This window comes from Sinocyclocheilus rhinocerous, unplaced genomic scaffold, assembly GCF_001515625.1.
Source record: "Sinocyclocheilus rhinocerous isolate Xijiao unplaced genomic scaffold, SAMN03320098_v1.1 scaffold153, whole genome shotgun sequence".
In the NCBI taxonomy this organism is placed as follows: domain Eukaryota; kingdom Metazoa; phylum Chordata; class Actinopteri; order Cypriniformes; family Cyprinidae; genus Sinocyclocheilus; species Sinocyclocheilus rhinocerous.
In genome coordinates this window covers 1,752,051-1,772,558 of record NW_015660878.1, presented here as the reverse complement: position 1 = coordinate 1,772,558, position 20,508 = coordinate 1,752,051, and the positions used below count along the sequence as shown (strand labels likewise).

The window sequence follows — 20,508 nt, the reverse complement described above, 5'->3', positions numbered from 1 at the left end:
TTACAAAAGATAGCCTAATAAAGACAAAATGCTCTTATTTTTTTGTATAATAACCCTACGTCTTTTCAAATTCTCGAAAACATTCCTTTAAGTCTTAGCATTACTGATGTACTGCTGTGCATGTACATCACTGAAATTGCTGGTATTATACAATAAGAATTTATTATACAGATGTTTAAATGGCCTTTATCTAACACTTTTCATAATGCATGAACTGTATCGATGAAAACACACTCCCATAAACTATGAAATTGCCTTGGTGTTTTCAAAATGTCCAAACCATGAATGACAGATAAATACAGTAACTTAAATAACACAATTCCAGCTGTCATTACGTGCTGCATCTCGGAGAACAGCTGCTTTAAAGTGCTTCCGTTGTTCCCCCTCGACTGTCGAGTCTAAAACGAGAATATCACGAGAAATGCTCATCAACGCGAGTTGGTGAATGGAGATTTGAAATGTCCCGCTTCTCGACCTGTAAACATTTACCAAGCAGCACTGTGATGAGAAGGACAAGCTGGGAATCATTCACTCTTCCAGTCTCTCCGCCTTTTTCTCTAAGTCTAGCCTAGCTGGCTGCTGATGTCCAGGGCTTTCTGGTACACCTGGGTAACATCATCCAGATCACCCAGCAAGGAGAAGCTCCCATTGTCTCCAGGGGAACCAGGAGGGCTTCGGACGCCCTTTCCACCGGGAAGGGGTGCCAGGACGGACCTCGGTGCGGTTCTGCCAGTCAATGAAGCGGGCCAGCATGGGTGAGCTGTTCTCCCTTTGCGTTTGGCAGTCGCACACGCTGGTCTTCCAGCCCCAGTTCACCCACCAGTGATTTGCAATGTCCTCAACTGTAGCCCTGCGATCTGGATTAACCATCAACATCCAGCGGATCAAACCACGAGCGTCTGAATGAGATGGAGAGATTTGAACTCGGTCAGGTAACTGAGATTTGGGCTTAGATGACTTAGAAATGTCTAGTGAGAAGAGACATACCTGATGACTGTGGCGGTTCTCTGTATTCTCCGTTGCTGATCTGGCGAATGAGTCTTTGGTGGTCTCCTCCATCGAAAGGCATTGTTCCGTACACAAGAGTGTATAGTAATACGCCCAGCGCCCAACTGTCAACCTGTCAAAACAACGCCACACTGATAAATTGGTCCACTGGGAGATACAGTTTTGGAAAATGGTTTATGGAACATTTAAAATGAAAGTTGCATTTGAAATGCAATGAAAATATCCTTTAAATGTAATAATATTGATTAATTTGCTAGTTTTAGTCAAACTATGATACTGTTTTAAAGTACTATTTTAGTTTGAGTTACGTGAAATTACACAAAACAAAATATTATATAATACATATTTGTAATATATTAAAAATTAAGGTATAAATGTATATCAATTTTTATATTTAAAATATATAATTACAAAATGTATATATTGTATTTTATATAACATTACATTTATATAAATGCAATGTTTAGTGCATTATTAATTTAAATGATGATATTCATAATGTACTAACAATTTACTAAATGTCCTAAATTATAAAATACATAATGAAATAAATGATTATATTACACATTGATTTATTATATTTATATATTACAAAATGTATATTTATATATTTACATTTTTATATAACATTTTTCAAAAACATATGCCATTTATCTTTTTAGTAATTTTTCATCAACAGTAACTTTTATTTAAAACAGTTAAATTATCAACATGATGCTCTTTTTTCTATAAAAATTTTCACATATTTAACAAATTCACAGACTGGCTAACCTTTGTACTAGCTGAACATGTGCCGGTAAACACTTGCCGTCATTTAGCAATAGATTAAAAGGTTGTGTTATTTTATTTTCCTGCCTGGGCCACAAAGTCAACTCCACCTATATTTATGAACATTTAATCAAGCTGTCATTGTACACCTAATGTATGAGAACAATAGGTAATCTCACATATATCTGCGCAGTAACAGCCATCATAATTCCTGCTCGTTATTTAATCATTTCTCGTGCCGACCTCGTCTGACCCTGCTGCACCTCTGCTGATTAGCCAAGGGTGCAGGTCAGGAATGAGGAGGTATCGAGGGGAAACAATGGCTGATTACAGCGCAGGAAACATCCACTCCCCGAACTCCAGACCTGTCTGACCCTGAGTAGATGTGAAGAGCTCTGTTATTGTTGGCGCAGATCCACTGATCTCTGACCAGCAAGAAGATGAACGCTGCCTTTCCCATGGTCTCCAGTTATGTAAGGATGATTGAGGGACCAGGGGGATCATTGTGAGTGTGTATGATTGAATGTCCAGAGGCTTTTAGTCTTGCATGTGTCATCGTACAATAAAAACCGGAAAAAGTATGGGAATTTTTATATATTCCTGTGTTCCAGACAGGCTTAGTGTTTGGCTATTAAATATTAGCACCCATGAAGGGTCTATAAGAATGCTTGATATCCTGAAAATAGCTTTGAGATTAGTCCTCATTCTTTTTGGCAAAGTCTTTGTTTCTCATTGGATTATGGAGGATGTTGGGTATGCTGACTGACTTGGCCTGTTAATTGATTCCTGTGGGGAGTGACTGAGTTTGGATGTGGAATGAGGGGTGGTCTCACCTCCCTCAGATATGAGTGGAAACGCTTTCTCTTTCTCTTTGTTATCTGTGTTTTGTTCTCTCATCATTTTGAGACAGGAAGTATATGATTGTGTTTCCTAGCCCACATTTTTTAAAGGTGAAAAATGAAGGCCTCTTAAATGGCAATGTAGGGTTGCATAACTGGAGAATATTAGTTCATAATGTACCTCCGGGCCTCTATACGGTCGTCCGTTCACAATCTCAGGGGAGGCGTACAGCGGGCTGCCGCAGAACGTTTGAAGAAGCTTGTCCTTGTGGTAGAGGTTGGACAAACCAAAATCTGCAATCTGGAAGAAAAAAAATGAGTCAGAACAGGCTGATATTGAGTAGTAAATCACTAGAGGAAAATCAGGACATACCTTAATGTTACCGTTGTCATCCAGGAGGATGTTTTCCAGCTTGAGATCTCGGTGTACTACTCCGTTCTGTAAGACATCATCAAAGCCATAGTTTTTAGATCAACTTATAGACATCATAGGAACATCACTTTTTATGCTGCCACCTAGTTTTGTCATATTTGTTGTCCTACAAAACACTGTAATGATCAATAAATACACTGTTATTCTTTAAAGACAGCAATATTTTATGGAAGGGAAAAGTGACATTTCCCTTCATCCACTGTCAAATGGCCTGATCTGTGTATCTCCTCCCTCCTTTCCGGGACTACCTCCTTGGAATCCCCCAGCTGAGTTGATGACATCATCAGCCCAGCTGTATAGAAACAAAGGCCAAGCCCAGGCTGAATTCCCCCAGGGCATTTAATTTTCCAGCTGACACGGCCCCGGGTACCGGCTGACCCTTTGTACTGATCTAGGAACGGGATATTCTGCTTTAATCCTACCCTTAATCTTTATAAAACTAGAAAAATATGCTCTAAAATGTGAAATAAAAGGGAAAACAATGAATAAATATGTGCTGGATCAATGCGAAAGGTCAATTTGAAGTATATCACATTCGGAAAGTGGGAAAAATGGGAGATGAGGAGGGGTTTGGCACCAGGACAGAAGAGCACAGCTGCTCTCTGGCTCCACAACCTTTCGCATCGAGACGTTCTTGGAAGTTTATCCTTCTCATATCATGTCAAGTCCTCCTTCATGTAGTAAATCATTTTATTGGCTGCACGTGAACATTGCACAGATCACAGATGTCAGTTGTTTAGTTTGAGAGGCTTTAAGGTACGAGACGCTGTGCCATAATGTAATTGTAGTCACGGTTAAAGGCTAAAGCACCTTAGCTGCATAAGGTTAAAGGCAAGAAATGCAATAGAGCCTATTTTTACAATATTCCAGCTGAAAACCAGTTTAAGCTAGTTTGCCTGGTTAAAGCTAGTCCCCAAACCTGCCCAAATTGGTCTGGCTAGGCTGGCCAAGCTAATGTTTAGCAGCTCTATTCCTCTAAAACCAACCAAAAAACCAGCTTAGACCAGATAAGACCAGCAAACTGGCTTTGTTTTTTTATTTTTTATTTCGCCAAACAGTTATTACATAAAAGTATAAAGGACACTTTTTAAAAAAATAATAATTTAAGTAAAAATTTAAAACTAAAATTTACTTTTGTGACCAAATACATTAAATGGAGAATATAAGATTTACAGTAGCATCTGATTATGATCCACGGCTGAAACTAGTTGTTTTATTATTTCTTGTTCTTCCATAATACAGAAAACCTTTGTCTTCAGTTTTTCACCTAGTTTGAAAGATCATACATTTTGCATATGCACTTCAGTTTGCTCTCTGCTAACATATCTTCTATATGAATATATAGTCCAACCAAAAATGACACGTCTACCATCATTTACTCACCCTCATGTAATTTTAAAGCTGTATGACCTTTATGACTTTTTGTGACACACACACACAAAGTTATTCAGTACTGTTTGTCTATATAATGCAAGTCAATGGGGTCCAAAATAACGCCTTTCATTGTATGGACCAAAAAACCCTCCATTTTCAGAATAATTATATATGCAGAATTCAGAATAATCTTCTTTTGTGTTTCCCAGTAGAAAAGGTCATACAGGTTTAGAATGATATGAAGGTCAGCAAATTAGTTTTTAATTTATCTCACCGCACGGCTCCACCAGCTCCACCCTCACCTTGTGGCAGAAATGAACAGCAGAGACAATCTGTCTGAAGAAGTGTCTGGTCTCCCTTTCGCTGAGTCTTCGGCGCTCGCTGATGTAATCGTACAGCTCGCCCTTACTGGCATATTCCATCACGATCACAATCTTATCCTTATTCTCGAACACTGTGAATAGAAGCAAATACAACAGCGCTTGATTAGATTACTCAACATCATTGCATTATAGGCCTTTGCTTGTTAAAGCGACAGCGCATGGAAATGGCTCTCTAGCTAAATCTCTCTGTCATTGACTGTTAACAGCTTTCGTTGGGCCGTTGCCAGTATGTAGGAGTCAAAATCGCCAGCGAGTCTGGCTTTAGTCAGGGTCATGGCGATTAGGAGCTGTCTTTGCAAGCGAGACCACAACTGTTAACAGGTGTTAAGTGCAGAGAGGAAGCGAGATTTGGTGTACGTGATCCTGGATGGTGGCGTAAACATTCCCGTTCTAAGAAAAGGTACATGTTTTGCACAACACAGTATTCTTAGTAGCAGCTCTTACATTAATAGCCATCATTTAAGCAAATCAGAGAAGTGTTTATCTTGCAAATCTCGATGGAAAAAATGGGATCTCAGCAAATCTTTGTTTTTTTTTTGCAGGGGAGTGAAGCTGTTGCTCCATTCAGATCCTCCTTCACCTTCTGCTGATACAGCAGGAGCATCTCTATAGTGACCCTTCATTGTTTACCGCCCAGAGGCTGGTTGTCACAGTGATGGTCAGTGGACCAAATAGACAATAAATGTGGGTTTCCTTTGACTCTCTTGGTGTCACTCTCAACAGCATGTGTATTTGGACACCTGCTGACTGTCTAGGACTAACCAAGCTTGTTGGAATAACCTTCGAAAACCAGTTAAGTTCACGTTCAAGACATCCAAACCAGTGCTAGAAGCTAGCACTGAGTAATTACCTCTCTCGGCTAATCCGTATTAGACACAGGAGACTGAGCGCTCTCCGTTTTGGCACCGACTCTCAGACCGATCCAGGGTCAGTAATAATGACCCCTGGCTGAGATCGCGGCGTGAGTCCACAGCCGTGGCGTCTCCCTCTGTCAGTGTGGAGATAAAGCAGCTTTGTTTTGAGTATCGCTGCATTCGGGGCCTAATTTGGTGGGTTTTTGATTTATGTTCTGAGAGGCAAAGCTACATGCGTGGGACATTTCAAACATGCTGATTGCTGCAGGACTGTAATGACTTCAATGCATTCCCTTCATCTCCATTTGAGAGTTTACACCCCCAACAACGTTGTTGCCTGATCAACACCCTTGGGCTAGCAGGGTGCGGTCATATCGCATAAATAAAACGTGAGGGCAACTGATCTAAAGATGATTGGATGTTGAGAAAAACCACACGCGGCAGCAAAGGGTGTGGAATTTACACATGTTGAGAATCAAAGTTGAAGGGGTTTGTAGACTTTTGATGTGTGCTCGGTTTCTGAATACATTAAGTGGAGTTGTGGTGTCTCAGTGACAGTGTTTTACGACTAGCAGTGAGAAAAAGACCTACCTTCGTATATAGAGATGATGTGTGGATGGCGGAGAGAAGACATGATCTCGATCTCTCTGCGGATGTGCACCATGTCTTGTTCATCTTTAATCTTCTCCTTTCGGATGGATTTAATCGCCACCTGAGAACCAACAAACAAGTAGAATCAACTATGTGAATCCTATTTGTAGCACGTTAGCATTTAGGCAAAGTACTATTAGTGATTCTTTTGATTGGAGAAACTAGAAAATATTGATGGATTCCTGGTTTAGTAGCAATTTTTCAGTTTGATGTATTGATGAAGATGAGGGTCAAAGGTTAAAAAACTCTGATTGATGATATTTGTGTTCCAGTGGCATCCTGGCTCAGGGGTCATAGATCATAGAAACAGAAGAGCCTACTCCCTTTTATGGTGTCAAGAACTTCCTGTCTTAGGCGGTCAGGTGACCCACAAATTTGCTGAACTAACAAATCTATTAGTAGTAGCACTCTTTTTATTTAACCTGCAGAGCAGTTTAATATAATGGGTTAAAACATGGACTTGGGTTATAACAGTTAACTAAAACTAAAATACCACAAAAAAAAGTTTTCATTACATGAATTAAAATAAAATAGAATAAAACTTAAACTTATTTTATTTCAGATAGTTGCTACGTCAACATTTATAATTTCATTTAGTTTAACTTGAAGTACTAAAATAAACTAAAATCTATATAGACCTATGTAAAAAAATGACAAAAATAAATGACAAAATTATAAAAAATAAAATAAAATTTAATTTAAAATATTAACAAAAACTACAATACTGTCTTTTTTATAATAAAAATAACAGCATCTTTAAAATAGTGTGATAAAATACAATAAAAATAATGTAATATGATATTTTATGGTGATAATATGCTTTAATTATTATGAACTATGTAGATAGTCATTTAAAAGATGCATAAATCATATAAATTATTTTATTCCCAATAGAACGCATTAAACTTTATTTCAGTACTTTTCTTTTTTTTTTCTTTTTCAAAGTTCTGAAGAGAGATGTTTTTTGTAAGCTAAAGGCAATGACGGTCTAGATCTGGACTTAACGGCTTAACCTTGAGCGAAAATGGGTTTCTGTGAAGGTGAATGGCTTTTTTTGGGAGAAGGCGCACCACAGGAGTTATTTTTAAACGTCCCATTTACCAGCTCCCAAACAGGCTCTATCACAGAGATGTGTCAGCGCTCAAAGGCCTGCTTTCAAAGAAGCTCTTTTTTATTTTTACATATTTTTTTAATAATGCAATGTTATCTCGAGCATAAATGTTTTAGTTTTAGTGGCTAAAGTAATTTACTCAATATCTTAAAGTCCTTTATATGCATGCTTAAGGGAGCTGAGAAGATTTCTGCCTTGCCAAGTCTGAGTGGTCATGAGGAGGGATTAAAGTTGCAGGAAGTTTGCAGCATGTTCCTCCACTGACTCATAAAACACGAAGAAGGGGAAGTGGCGCTGACAGAGCTGACTTCCTGTCCACCCAGTGCAGTTCACAACCCTGCCAACCCAAGCCTTTTAAGGGCAAAATGGTGTTCATGCAATGTATTGTTTTCTTGTCAGATGACATCTACAATGCATGCATTGCATGTTACAGCCTTATCAGTGACTTATGTAAGACTCATAGTGCAGCGCTTGTGATAAATGTATTTAACGAGCCACTTGGATATGATCTGTCTGGTTACAGTCTGCTGTTTGTCACTAGGCTAGTGGATGGTTTTAAAAAGGCTGTAAGGTAGAGCCAGAACGAGTGTGATTGCATGTGTTAAGAGCCACTTTAGGATCTCAATGTGATATAATGTCTTATCCTCTCAAACTTTACCCTAATTACAGTGAAAGCATAAACTCATTAAAATTGCATCGCAGCAGATGGCCACGCAGGTAATTTTTTGACCTCGCTGAAGGAAGCGTACATGGATGAGCGGTATTGTTACCCAGCCTGTGGCTACAGATCATTAAGCCAACCTGTGTTTGATGCCTTTGCCAGCTGGCTGTAGGCTTTGCTCTTCTCTAACCCCTGGCTAAAACTGAAGCCTTCTTATTGTCTCCTAGACATAGACCAGCCCATTGCCTGAGCCTCACACAACAGCTGTGTTGTTTTACCTGTCCGCCGTTTAAGGGGGAAAAGGGAGCACCTTTACTCACCGGAGCATTCGTGCGGAACAAAGTTTTGGAAAAATGCATCATAGAAAATTGAACACAATGAAGGAGCAAAAAAAGAAAGTCAGTCTTTGCATTTGTTGTTTCTTTGCAACTTCCTCTGCCTTTTCCATCTTTCTATGTCGTAGCGTTACGTTAGTATACGTAACGTATACTATGTCAGTGTCCTTTAAAAAAAAACAAAAAAACAAAAAAAAAACCTGAAATTCAACACAACCCTTGTTGAAAAAATTATTTTAAATAAATGGAGCAAGCAATCCATACACTAAAATACTGTTTCAATAGTATAGCCATAAGATAAACAATATGCTTGTAAAAATTATTACTTAAAGGGGTCATATGATGTTGCGAAAAAGAACATTATTTTGTGTATTTGGTGTAATGAAATGTGTTTATGCGGTTTAAGTAGGGCTGGGTATCAATTCAGATGTTCCAATTCGATTCGATTCCGATTTTCAAGCTCTCAATTCTATTCGATTTCGATTTTCTATTCGATTTCAATTTTCGATTCGATATTCGATTTGATTTTTGATTTCAATTCTCGATTCGATTTGACTATATGAATGAATATAGATTTAATACAAATCCTATATTTATAAAAAATGAACAGTGAACATAAGATTACAAATGGTTAATTAATAGGAAATTAAGAGCCACAAACCTGTATATTAAACACTTTTTATTTTAGGTACACTTGGGCAAAACTTGCGTTTGAATCGTCAGTGGCAAATCCTTTAAATATGAAAGCGTACTTACAGGCTGTGAGTCAGCATTATTTGTCAGCATCATAGACTGTGGTCAGCATGCGCGCCGAAGGGGAAACAGGGGAACTGAATTCATCAGAACACCAGCATTGTAGACTACTCTCCCAGGAATCAGTCCTCGTCCTCCGTAAAATGCGTTGCACACATCTGAATATTTGATTTGAATTCTTCTGTAACAGTGTTGTAAATACAACTTAACCACTGATTTCTAGTCGTGTCCTCTTTTGGAAGGCCAAACAAAGTATTTTCGCTTTCGCAATGAAACACACAGCGTCTTCACAACATGGATGCGGCGGTGGCAGCAACAATAAAGTTACGCCTTCTTTCTTTGCGTGAACATTTGGGCGGCATTATGCAAATCTTCCCACATCGTGACGTAGACATGTGGGGGTGTGTTAGAACGAGCCGTTTTAGGAGGGCGTGGATGAGTCTTAACTTTTATAAAGAATATCTCTTTGGGTTTGAGACTTTAGTCTTTGCAACTTTAGGGATCTTATCTATTCACGAACAGCTTGTAACACTCCAAAGAGAAAGGAAAACTTGAAATTGCATCATATGACCCCTTTAATTGCCATTACAATGTAACTCCTAAACCCCTAAAATGACTATAAAAATGCTAAAGAGGCTAAGGCTAAAGAGCAAAAGCCAAGACTACACGATTATAAAGAAGCACAATCAAACAGTCAATATATATGTTCTGGTTTAACTCATCCCACAAAGTTATGAATTCTTTCCTTTGCTACTAGCATGAGTCATGCATTCCTTCAGCCATCGGTCCATTCAGACAATGAGCATGGACTGCGACTCCAGAATTTTTTCAGTTCGTACTTGCTACTTTATCATCTGCCCCAGTCCACAATGTCTACCTGTCTTTTTTCCATCACCGGACGGTGTTAATTCTGAGGAAATGCTCATAAGTGGTTTCCATTATTAGGTTACCAAGTCCCGGACGTGACTCTGAGAGCATCCTGCGCTCAAGCAGCTGTTGACATCAGGCCACATTTTCGCCCACAGCTCTGACCCACTAGGTCCATATCTGCCCCACTCAAGATGCAGATCTGTCTCGGGATTAATGCACTGACCTAGTTCCAAAACAGAAGTGGTTTATCCTAGTTTTTCCAACTTATCTTGCTCTACAGATGTTGTGCATTTCTTAGCAATGGTGGCGAGGCCAAAGCGATACGTAAAGGAGCTTAGGTTACTTGCGACATAAACATACCTCTCATGCTTTGAAACCTTTGACCTGCTCAACTTCTAGATGACCTAAATGAGCTGACCCCTGTTACTGAGGGACGGAAGACAGCACTTGCCCTGTGAAATTGTGCATGTAATGATGGCCATTAAGGGCATATTTACTTTCACCAAAGTTTCAAAGGAATGTTTAATTAGGTCAACTGATATCAAGTGAAACCCACACAACATCTCCCATATGAAAGGATAATCACAAACGAGATCTCTTTAATATCTCTGTTCAATCCAATAGGACAATGAGATGAAACAGAAACATTCTCTTGTCTTCTGCTTTTCCATGATCACTCTTAAAAATAAAGGTTCTTTAATTACATTGATGGTTCCACAAAGAACTTTTAACATCCATGGAACCTTGCCATTTCACAAAAGGATCTTTATAGTGAGATTATTAACATGTTCTTCACACTAACAAAAAAGTTCTTTGGGGAGTAAAAATGGTTCTTCTGTGGCAACACTGTGAAAATCCCCATTTGGAACCTTTATTTCTAAGAGTGATGGGGAAAAACACTACATTAAAAAAATAAATAAATAAAAAACTTCAACACTCAGCTCAGATTTGACAAGATGCAAAACTCATTTAATTCTTCCAAAATCAAATGAACTGGTTGGTTTATGCAACTCATTTGATACCTATCTAAGAACTTCATAAGATCTCTTGAGCTTTGAAAGAGCAATTTTTGGGTCGTTGAATGTTGGTCAACTCACCGCTCGTCCAGTGTGCCTCTCTATGGCTTTCTTCACTTTTCCATATGTTCCTCTCCCGAGGGTTTCGAGCAGCTCGTAGCGGTGCTTCAGGTTGTGTTTGTGGTGATGTTTCTTCACGCTGGAGCCTCTCCGTACACCAAGAGAGGCTAGCATCTCTCCTCCGGGATAGTCCACCGGTAGAGGCTCACTTTCATTCGCTCCGTTACTCGCTAACTGGGATGATTCCGTCTCCATGGTTTCCTCAGCGATGTGTCCAGATGCTCGATAAATCTTAAAATCGGTGCTCAGCCGTTTCAGAAAGTAAGAAATATCCCGAACTCGGTGTTCAGTCGTTAGTTAATCTAATGAATGGGGTCTGGGATTTGTAGGGGGCGTCTGAGAACAGCGACCCGTCAGTCATTCATCGGTGAAGTGCTCGTCTCGCCTCTGGCAGCTCAAATACGCGCGACTCCATGTTTACCCGTCCATCCCATTACCGGCGCGTGTTCCTCCTCCCCTTCTCTTCCCTTTTCTCCAGAGTAAAGACTACAGGAATAAAGAATGCAGCCTGGATGAAGCCGGAGGCGGAGTTATAAGTGCAGGTCTCTCTCTCTCTCTCTCTCTCTCTCTCTCTCTCTCTCTCTCTCTCTCTCTCTCTCTCTCCTAATGGAATAATGGCGTAATGGAGAACACATAATTGTATTTTATTAGGTTTGGTCAGTGCTTTCCCTTCATCACACTCTCTCAATTATTCTTCAATTTAATGTGCTTTATCGGCATGACGAATAACTGTACATTTCTAGGACTAAAGCATTTCCAGTTGCATGTAATATGCATGTGTTTTGCAGCAATGTATAGTTAAAATGATTACAATATAACAGTAATTAAAAATATGATTCAACTGAGTAGCGCAACAGTATTGCTTATCTCTATTAAAAGCCTGATATTGACATGAAAGTATTTAGGTATTTAAGTGCTAAAGTACAAAAATAGACAACGAAAATAAGGTGAAGTGAAAAAAAATAACTCGAAAGTGAACCAAAAAGAGTAGGCTAAGCGTCAAAGCAAATTATTATTAATAATATCATCTAATGGATTTTTTAAAACAAACAAACAAACAAATAACGGATTCATTGCATAAATACACAAATAAAAAATATAGCATAAATAAATAGCCCAAACAAACAAACGAATAAAAATACATTAATGAACTTTAGGTGTGGCTAACTCTTAACTTTTATAAAGAATATCTCTTTGGATTTGAGACTTTAGTCTTTGCAACTTTACAGATCTTCTTTATGCACCAAGAGCTTGTAACACTCTAAAGAGAAAGGAAAAAATGAAATCGCATCATATGACCCCTTTAAGCACATTGTAGGCTGCTATATTTATTTCAATGTTAGCAAGCTCTTTGTGTAGATATTTTGTCTACTGCACTGGGCAGGTGCAGTAATGGCTTTTCTAATGAAGAATCTCTGGTTTTTGTTTCCTTGAAGTCCACTTGATTTGTTTTTGTTTGCTTTGTGATCCTAAACTTTGGTAGCTCTCAGGACAGTAGCAAACATTACGCACAGTGAGCAAAATATGGCTCAACAGCGCCCTCTAGCAACAGCACGATATTTATGCGGCTGTCGTATAGTGGGATCATTGGGACGTACTGCCACCATACGGAGAACTTAAAGTATCACTAAAATAGGCTGTGTTTTGATAACAACGATACCACTCATTTTGTTTCTGATGTAGCCTATACTGAATACTCACATTTGGCAAAACGTTCAGTATGCAACAGTTCAACTTGATCTTAATTGGACTTCTGTGAGACATTTTACAAAAAAAAAAGAGTTATTATGCAGTATTGTATGTATATACTGTTTTCTGCCCTGTTATTTAAAAAGTAAGTGTAACTGAAAACATTGTACAAAAAAGTATTTGTTGTCATCTGACCTTACTATGTTTGTCACATGACTTCGCACGATATTATGACCATCATCCGTCAAACTGCAAATGGAAGGTCAAGTTTAGCTCAAGGATTGTTCTGCATGTTAACAAATAAGTCATCTTGATATTCTATGCATGCAATAATATATACATACTCTACTATTTGCTTCAGCAATATTTAGAGTAGTACAGTAGCCATAGATTTTCAAGGAATTTGATTTGTCACTAGAAGGGGCTGTGGGGCAAAAAAACAAACAAACAAACAAAAACGCGTATTTCAACAATTCTGCTAAGTGTAATAAACAATAAGTGCATTAAAGATAAATATCAGACCTGAAAAAGCTCTAGTTTAGGGCTGTTTTTATATAGTAAATGCTTACACAGTCTTTACTCTGCCACAGAAGTGGATCATTGTTCTCTGGTATTCTGGGCTATGTTTTGATGGACAGGCCCTAAAATCAGATATGATGGCTGATGTGCAGCTGATGTTACCCACTGAGAGCTGAGCAGTCAATCTGAGAGCTGAGCATTCTGGGATTGACAGTCAGATAGCCAACAGCAAAAAGACGAGTATGCAAGATCTTTTCTACCCTAAAAAGTTTAGTGAAAGGTCCTTGGTTAGAAGTCTTTGGGGTCATTAGCTCATATGACGTCAGACATATCTGCATGATTCAATCCTTGCGTGCAGGAAATGAATAATCATGGTTTCTGAATGTACTGTGACTGTCGCTTACTGTCTTGCCTGTGGCGTGACATAGGTTGTACTGTACATTACTCTGACATTCTTGATTTTCCTTTATATTTTCATTTCCGTCATCCTAGATCAGTGGTTTGTTTGTGTCATACACACTAGCCACACAGTCAGGCAATCTGGAGTTGCGTCATTTTATTTGACGTGACATGAAAGCCGAAGTATTCAGTTGCATATTAGTGTAAATTACATAATTGCATATATACAGTATAACCATATATTATCTCTGACATTACTATAAATAGGAATGCAATCTGTGGTAGTGATTATCAGATTTCCTACATTACCTACATACTGTACTTGAATGACTGTTTCTAATTCTGAAAAATGTCCAAGAATGTTTGAAATATTAGCTTTGTAGAATAATACATAAATTATATATATATTTATTATTATTATTATTATTATTATACATTTTCCTATCTGATAAAAATACAGTAAGTTATATTGTGAAATATTTTCACAATTGCTGATTCGCTACAATATATATATATATATATATATATATATATATAAACATATACCCCAGTGGAATTAGTCAAGCAATATAGCCTCTATAAAAACTTAACTATTGTTAAAATTTGGGTTTTGCAATTTTGATATTTTAATTGAAAGTTTTATGAGAATAACTAAGTAAACCATTATTTTCAAATTATGCTAGATATTAAATAATCAAATTTATCAGTACAAAATATAACGGCATCAGTATTGTAGTGTTACTGTAGGAAGTGTTCTCACCCTTAAAAGGAAGCTGTGTTTTGCCCTCGGACCCACAGACCCCTGAGTCACTGAGAGACAGGCAAGACCCGAGCAGTCTGTCATCTAGAACATTGCGCAATACACACGCACAGGCCTACCTCAGCACCAAACACACTCACACACCAATATCCAGATGTGCTGATCTACTTTTTTCTATTCTTAGATTCAAAGTGATTTCTTACATCACTCTTACATCATTCACATACGTCAGCAATCTTGCATCTCACTTTAAATTCCACTTTAAAGTGAAATTACTTGTCAAATGCAGTTTTTCTTTCCTGTGTGTGACGTATTTCATGTTGAAATGTGGGTGGGGCACATAAAAAAGCTGGTTTTTATTGGCCAATAGGCTCAAGTTACGTCACAGCCACAAACCATGATGTGCTACTAGCTGCAGATGGCATTAAAAAGCATTTTATATGACAAAATTATCCCAGAAGAGAAAATCTAAAATCTGCTGAAAGTTTCATGCATATATGAAACTTAAAACTAAAAGACATGGACTAAAAGCCACAAAAGTCCAGTTTTGGGTTTTTGTAGTCTTTACTGTGTTTTACAAATAATGCCGTTTTTCAAGGCAGAACCATTCTGCTGTTTTAAAGCTTTTTCCTCCTTGAACATGACAACGCACCTGATTCTGTGACACATGGTCTTGTAAAATGGTAAAGTTCAGGCGGAAGCATTGGCCCCAGGCTGAGACTGAACTCCAGCATAATTGAAGGCCTTTCTGTCCTACTGTATGAAGATTAACCTGTCATTACATGCAGAGGGCAAGATAGAGACACACACAACTCCCATCCAGATTTCATTTAAGAAAATAATTATTCATCCCAAAACACGTGTAGTTTTGCCTAGCCCAAATTAGCCATGAGTGAAATGTTTGCTCAGCACATTATTGTTTTTTTTAATGTGCAAAACAGCGATAATGAAATCACATAAAGATATAATGAAATCAGAAAAATAAGAGATAATGAAATCAGAATATATTTGTTATATAAATATACACACACACACATACATATATTAAGGGAATATTGCATAATAATTTTCAAGCTCCAATGTTGTATGGTGGGAATTGTAGTTGCAATACCATTTTAAAATTTTTCATTGAAATTCTTTAATAAATACAGCAAACATTGCATCTGTGCTGAAGAATCTATGGTTTTATTGTCATTTTGTGTTGTCAGCTCAGTTCATTCAGCGAACATTTGCTTTGCCACTGATAAAATTTGAAAACATAAAATGAAAATATGATTCAGAGGAGTTTAACTTATGTGGAATTATAAATAGTAAGCACTTGGTACATAGAAAATATTTTAAAGAATGAGTTGACTTTAAAGGTGAAACAGTTTCCCCCTCTCCTACTATATGCATGTTTTTGATAATTACAGCAATGAATTGGTTTGAAATGCTAGAGTATGAAGCAAAAAGATGCAAAAAGTCAGGTTTATTTACTGGGATCTGGTGAAGTCTTAATTGATGGCGCAGAGTCAAACATGCTTGATAAGTGTGGACCAGCATGTGTCCTTTGTGCTGTCTAGTAGTGCAGGTGAAAGGCCAATGTTTTTTTTTTTCCTAACAGTCGTGCTCAGGTACAATTCTGCACTTAAGGATCTTTAGATAGTTCTGGACTTTGTTTGAATCACGTCGAAAGCAGTACAGGAGCTCGTAGTCGCTCATGGCCTCTCCGCTGTCAGAGAGAGGAAGCATGGCTTCTGCCGCAGACAGACCTGTCACAGAGTTGCCGAGCATTCCCAGTACTCGCATCTGACAGAGGACAAGAGAGAACAATGAATGAATCACAGCGTTTTAGGCATTTTCCACAAATAGGTTACAGAAAGTTCACAAACCGTTTATTGTCAACCACAGCAGGTGTAATGGAATATTTTACTTTATTTTAATTTTTGCAACCCTGTTCCAATGTTTGATTAATTTATATGTTTGATTAATTTGTCATAAAAATATCACTTAGTAGGAACCTAATAGTTTAAGGTCAAGTGCTGGTTTTGTTATTGGATAACTAAACATTTCCCATTAATTAAAGAAAATATTTATTATATTCATATTGTCTTGCCAGAACTTGAGTAAAGCTGAACGGTTAAGCTTGGAAAATGCAGCAAACACTAACATTTTTGTTAAAATGTAGAAAATGCAATAGGCAAAATTATTAAATTTTCTTCTCCATGTCACATTTTTTTTTTGTAACTACAAGTTTTTAGTAATTAAAATTACATCAATATATATATATATATATATATATATATACACACATACACACACATACATACACATACATACATACATACATACATATTAAAATTTTTATGGAATTTTTACTATAATGAAATATTTTGAGAAATGCACTTTTCTCTCCCCTTAGAGTCTGGTAATAGTCATAATTTGCAAGTCATATACCATTCATTTTGCAATGTGATCATACTTATTATGATATATGAAAAATATGTGGAAAATGCATATTTGCATTTCCAAATTGAGATATAATACTGTACTTTAAACCTAATATTTATCTAACAGAGATGCTAAAGTAATTAAAATTGATTTAAAATGTTTTTGACTATAAATGATGATATATTAAATATAATACTAAAATAAATAAAAAATTATATTTTTTTCTTAAAGATGGTCAAAATGATCACTTTAATTTATCGCTTTAACTGTTGCTGCATAGAAAAAAAAAACAGATAAAATGTGTTATCAGCTACTATTTATAATATTTATAATATATCTTATACTCTTACAATCTCAAAACATATACAAAACAGATAATACTCAAAACATCAAAGATCTTGTGGAAAGTGCCTCCAGTAACTCATAAATACAATCACACAAGTGTCTCACACCTTTTCTTATTCCCTGATTTGATGTGACTCACCTTCTCAGCTACTTTCTCCACCCCTTTCCTCAGCTCATGGGCCATGTCCCCCATCTCCAGGGCTTTGTTACTGCTGAAGCTGTTGAAGTCCTGCTGGTGAGCCATGCTCTGGTGCAGCTGGAACAGGGGGTCCCTCCAGGCCATCAGCAGTTTAAGAATCACCTCCGTTAACTCTTCACGCTGACACACAAGAGTTTAAGGAGTTAAAAGCTACAGGTATGCAGGAACAGTAGTGTTGATTTGTCTGAAACTATATATAATATACTAATGAGGTTTGAGAGTTTGAGGAGATGGTTGCTGGGTTACTTAATTTAGCAGATGTGACTTTAAGTGCATTAATTGATGGGACAGTTCTCTTGGGACGGGCTGCGGTTAAGTGCTTTGCTCAAGGGCACAGAGGTGATAAGACAGCAGTGGGATCAGAGAATACAGTCCATTAATGACAAGCAGTGGCAGCAGAATCACAGATGCTCGATGTGATAAATGCAGCTTAGAGCTGAACTTGGGGACGTTTTTTAGGAAGCGGTTGTTGGCTGATTAGGATGTTATACTCACAGCTAGTTTCTGTGCATTCTCTTTGCCGTTTGGAGTCAAAATGTTGGAGGTGTGACACTTGCGGTAGATCTTTCTAATATGGTTTTTGCTGGGCAGGAAATACTGTTCCTTCAGTCAAAAAGAAAAAGAGAAGATGAAGAGGAAAAAAACTGAAACTGAAGCCACATTCAGTTTGCAGAAAGATATTTAGTTTATTACTTTAGCAATTTTATATAAATATAGTTATATTTAAATGTTAGAATAAAATTATTATTTAGTCATCTTTTAAATTGTATATATTAATAATATAGATTTTACATTAACTTTTAGTTAAATGCTATTATGTAGTTTATTATGACAATAAAATATCTAAAAATAATCTGATGCACTTTTAAAAAAATATAAAATGTCTATTATTATTTAAATTCATATTTTAGATGAGCAAAAGTAGTTCATTTCAAGTTTATGCATGTTATTATGCATTTTAAATATCTAAAAATACTAATATTATTTTAATTCATACTAGATATGAACAAAAATAGTAAATTTAATTTTGCATTTTATTATGCACTATAAAATATCTACAAATGATCTGATGCACTTTTGAAATATTTCTAAAATATTATTTTTAATATTATTTATTTATTTATTTTATTATAAGTTTAACTTATAATATTTTTAAAATATTAGTCTAATATTATTTAAATTCATACTTTATATTAACAAAGAGTTAATTTTGCTGTTATGCATTTATGAATTTTTACTATGCATCTAAAAAAGTCTATTATCTTAATTAATATTAACAAAAAGAGTTAATTTTGTTGCTATGCATTTTATCATGATAAATATGTAAATAAATATCTCACAATTCATACATGATATTAGCAAAAAGAGATGATTTTATCTGTATTAACAAGAAAAAAATTTCAGTCAGTTTATGCATTTTTTCCCTTTTGAGATTAGTAGATTATTTACTCTATATAATAACTTTAGGTAATATTCATACATATTTGCTAATTTATATACTGTGCATTTTGATATACATAATCATTTTGCTAAAAATGCATTCTTGCATTACAAAATTTGGATATAATACTGTAGCACATGCACAACATTTTACAACCTCCTCACTTTATTAAGACAGTTGCATTAGCACAATTAGAAGAAGAGACAGATGTGACTCACAAACTCTGAGTGCAGATCGTTGGAGAGGCTGTGCATTCTGGCAGAGTGCTGAATGACCCTGTCGAAGAGATCTGCCAGGGACGGGACGTGGCATCCTGATGACCCGTGTGCGCAGATGGGTGCGGAGCCGACCCGGCCGTGAGGATCCAGGCACAGAAGTACCACAAGCAGCACAGCCACTGCCGGCACAGACAAACCCAAAGACAGAGAGAGAAATAGAGGAGCAGAGGGTTAGAGAAAATCTAAGTTCCTCTGAGAAAAACAGGGGAGTACATCCACAGATGGAGAAAGAGATTTGATTTCTAACTGTAGACAGCCACATGGGCTTCAAAAGCTAGCTAGTCTCCTTGAATCAGAGCCTCTGTCAGTTCATAGAAATACCTTGCTTCAGGCTCCTGGACATTCTGAGAGGAGAGGAGAGGAAAGGATAGGTTGTGGAATAGCAAGGGGTCAGACTGCTATTTAAAGTGCCCAGAGTTTAGGTGCTGAGGGACGAATCTGCCCATTAAAGAGAAGGGAAGAACGAAGGGGGCGGGCATGAAAAGTGTGCGTGCGTGATGATGGCGTGATTGTCGTAGTCCATTGTGTCCGTTCCTTCAATCAGGTGGTGACTAATGCCTCTTCCCCCCACCCAAGTCCCTGCAGGCTGCCCGCTTCGATTTTGCGTTTCCTCTTTAACCCTCTCTCTGTCCTGTCATCTGCCCCACCAGAGTAACCTGGGTGATTGGTGCTCTTGACTTTTGCCATCCAACATGACCCGAAACGCCAGTAAGTCGTGCACTTTAAATAGTCATTGTAAGGAATAAGTGGTTTACGGAAATGGACTGAGTTGCTTTTAGAGTTTTCAATTCATTCTGCCCTGTCAGTGTTCAGTAAAGCATTGGTGTACTTCCAAAGACTGGAAAATGTTATGCATGAAAATATAAATCAATTATAAAATAGATGCATTTTTCATGCATTGTAACATTAAATGAAGTAGTTAGAAAAAAATGTAATTGAGATATTTACATTCATATACATAAAATATAATATAATATATTTATGAGATTATATTATGATTTTAGGATTAAATAAAAAAAATAAAAAAGTGCTTAGGGGAAAAATACTAATATATAATAAAAGTAAATATATAGTAAATAAAACAGATGCATTTTTTTTGCATTGTAACATTAAAACATTAAAATAAACATTAAAATATTTATATTTATATACATAAAATTGTATTATATTATATATTATTTCATATTATATTACATTATATTGTATTATTTATTAAATTACATTATTATGAATTTTTGCATATTTTGTATTTTACCATTAAATTAAGTGGTT

The 20,508-nt window shown here is 36.8% G+C and overlaps 2 protein-coding genes across 2 annotated transcripts; both read right to left on the bottom strand.

The window, feature by feature from the left end:
- Positions 1 to 624: 624 nt before the first annotated feature.
- Positions 625 to 11,633, bottom strand: LOC107725508 (NUAK family SNF1-like kinase 1). The gene is made up of 7 exons (XM_016534783.1): positions 11,138 to 11,633; positions 6,251 to 6,371; positions 4,725 to 4,876; positions 2,989 to 3,054; positions 2,797 to 2,916; positions 988 to 1,120; positions 625 to 899 (listed from the first exon to the last, which is right to left on the bottom strand). Exons 1-7 carry the CDS (start codon positions 11,369 to 11,371, stop codon positions 625 to 627), a joined length of 1,101 nt encoding a protein of 366 aa, XP_016390269.1. The 5' UTR covers positions 11,372 to 11,633.
- A 4,312-nt stretch (positions 11,634 to 15,945) lies between these two features.
- On the bottom strand, positions 15,946 to 19,619 carry LOC107725674 (prolactin-like). The gene is made up of 5 exons (XM_016535034.1): positions 19,558 to 19,619; positions 19,177 to 19,355; positions 18,013 to 18,120; positions 17,458 to 17,637; positions 15,946 to 16,331 (listed from the first exon to the last, which is right to left on the bottom strand). The coding sequence occupies exons 1-5, from the start codon at positions 19,577 to 19,579 to the stop codon at positions 16,140 to 16,142; spliced, it is 681 nt and encodes a 226-aa protein (XP_016390520.1). The 5' UTR covers positions 19,580 to 19,619; the 3' UTR covers positions 15,946 to 16,139.
- Between the last annotated feature and the right edge of the window lie 889 nt (positions 19,620 to 20,508).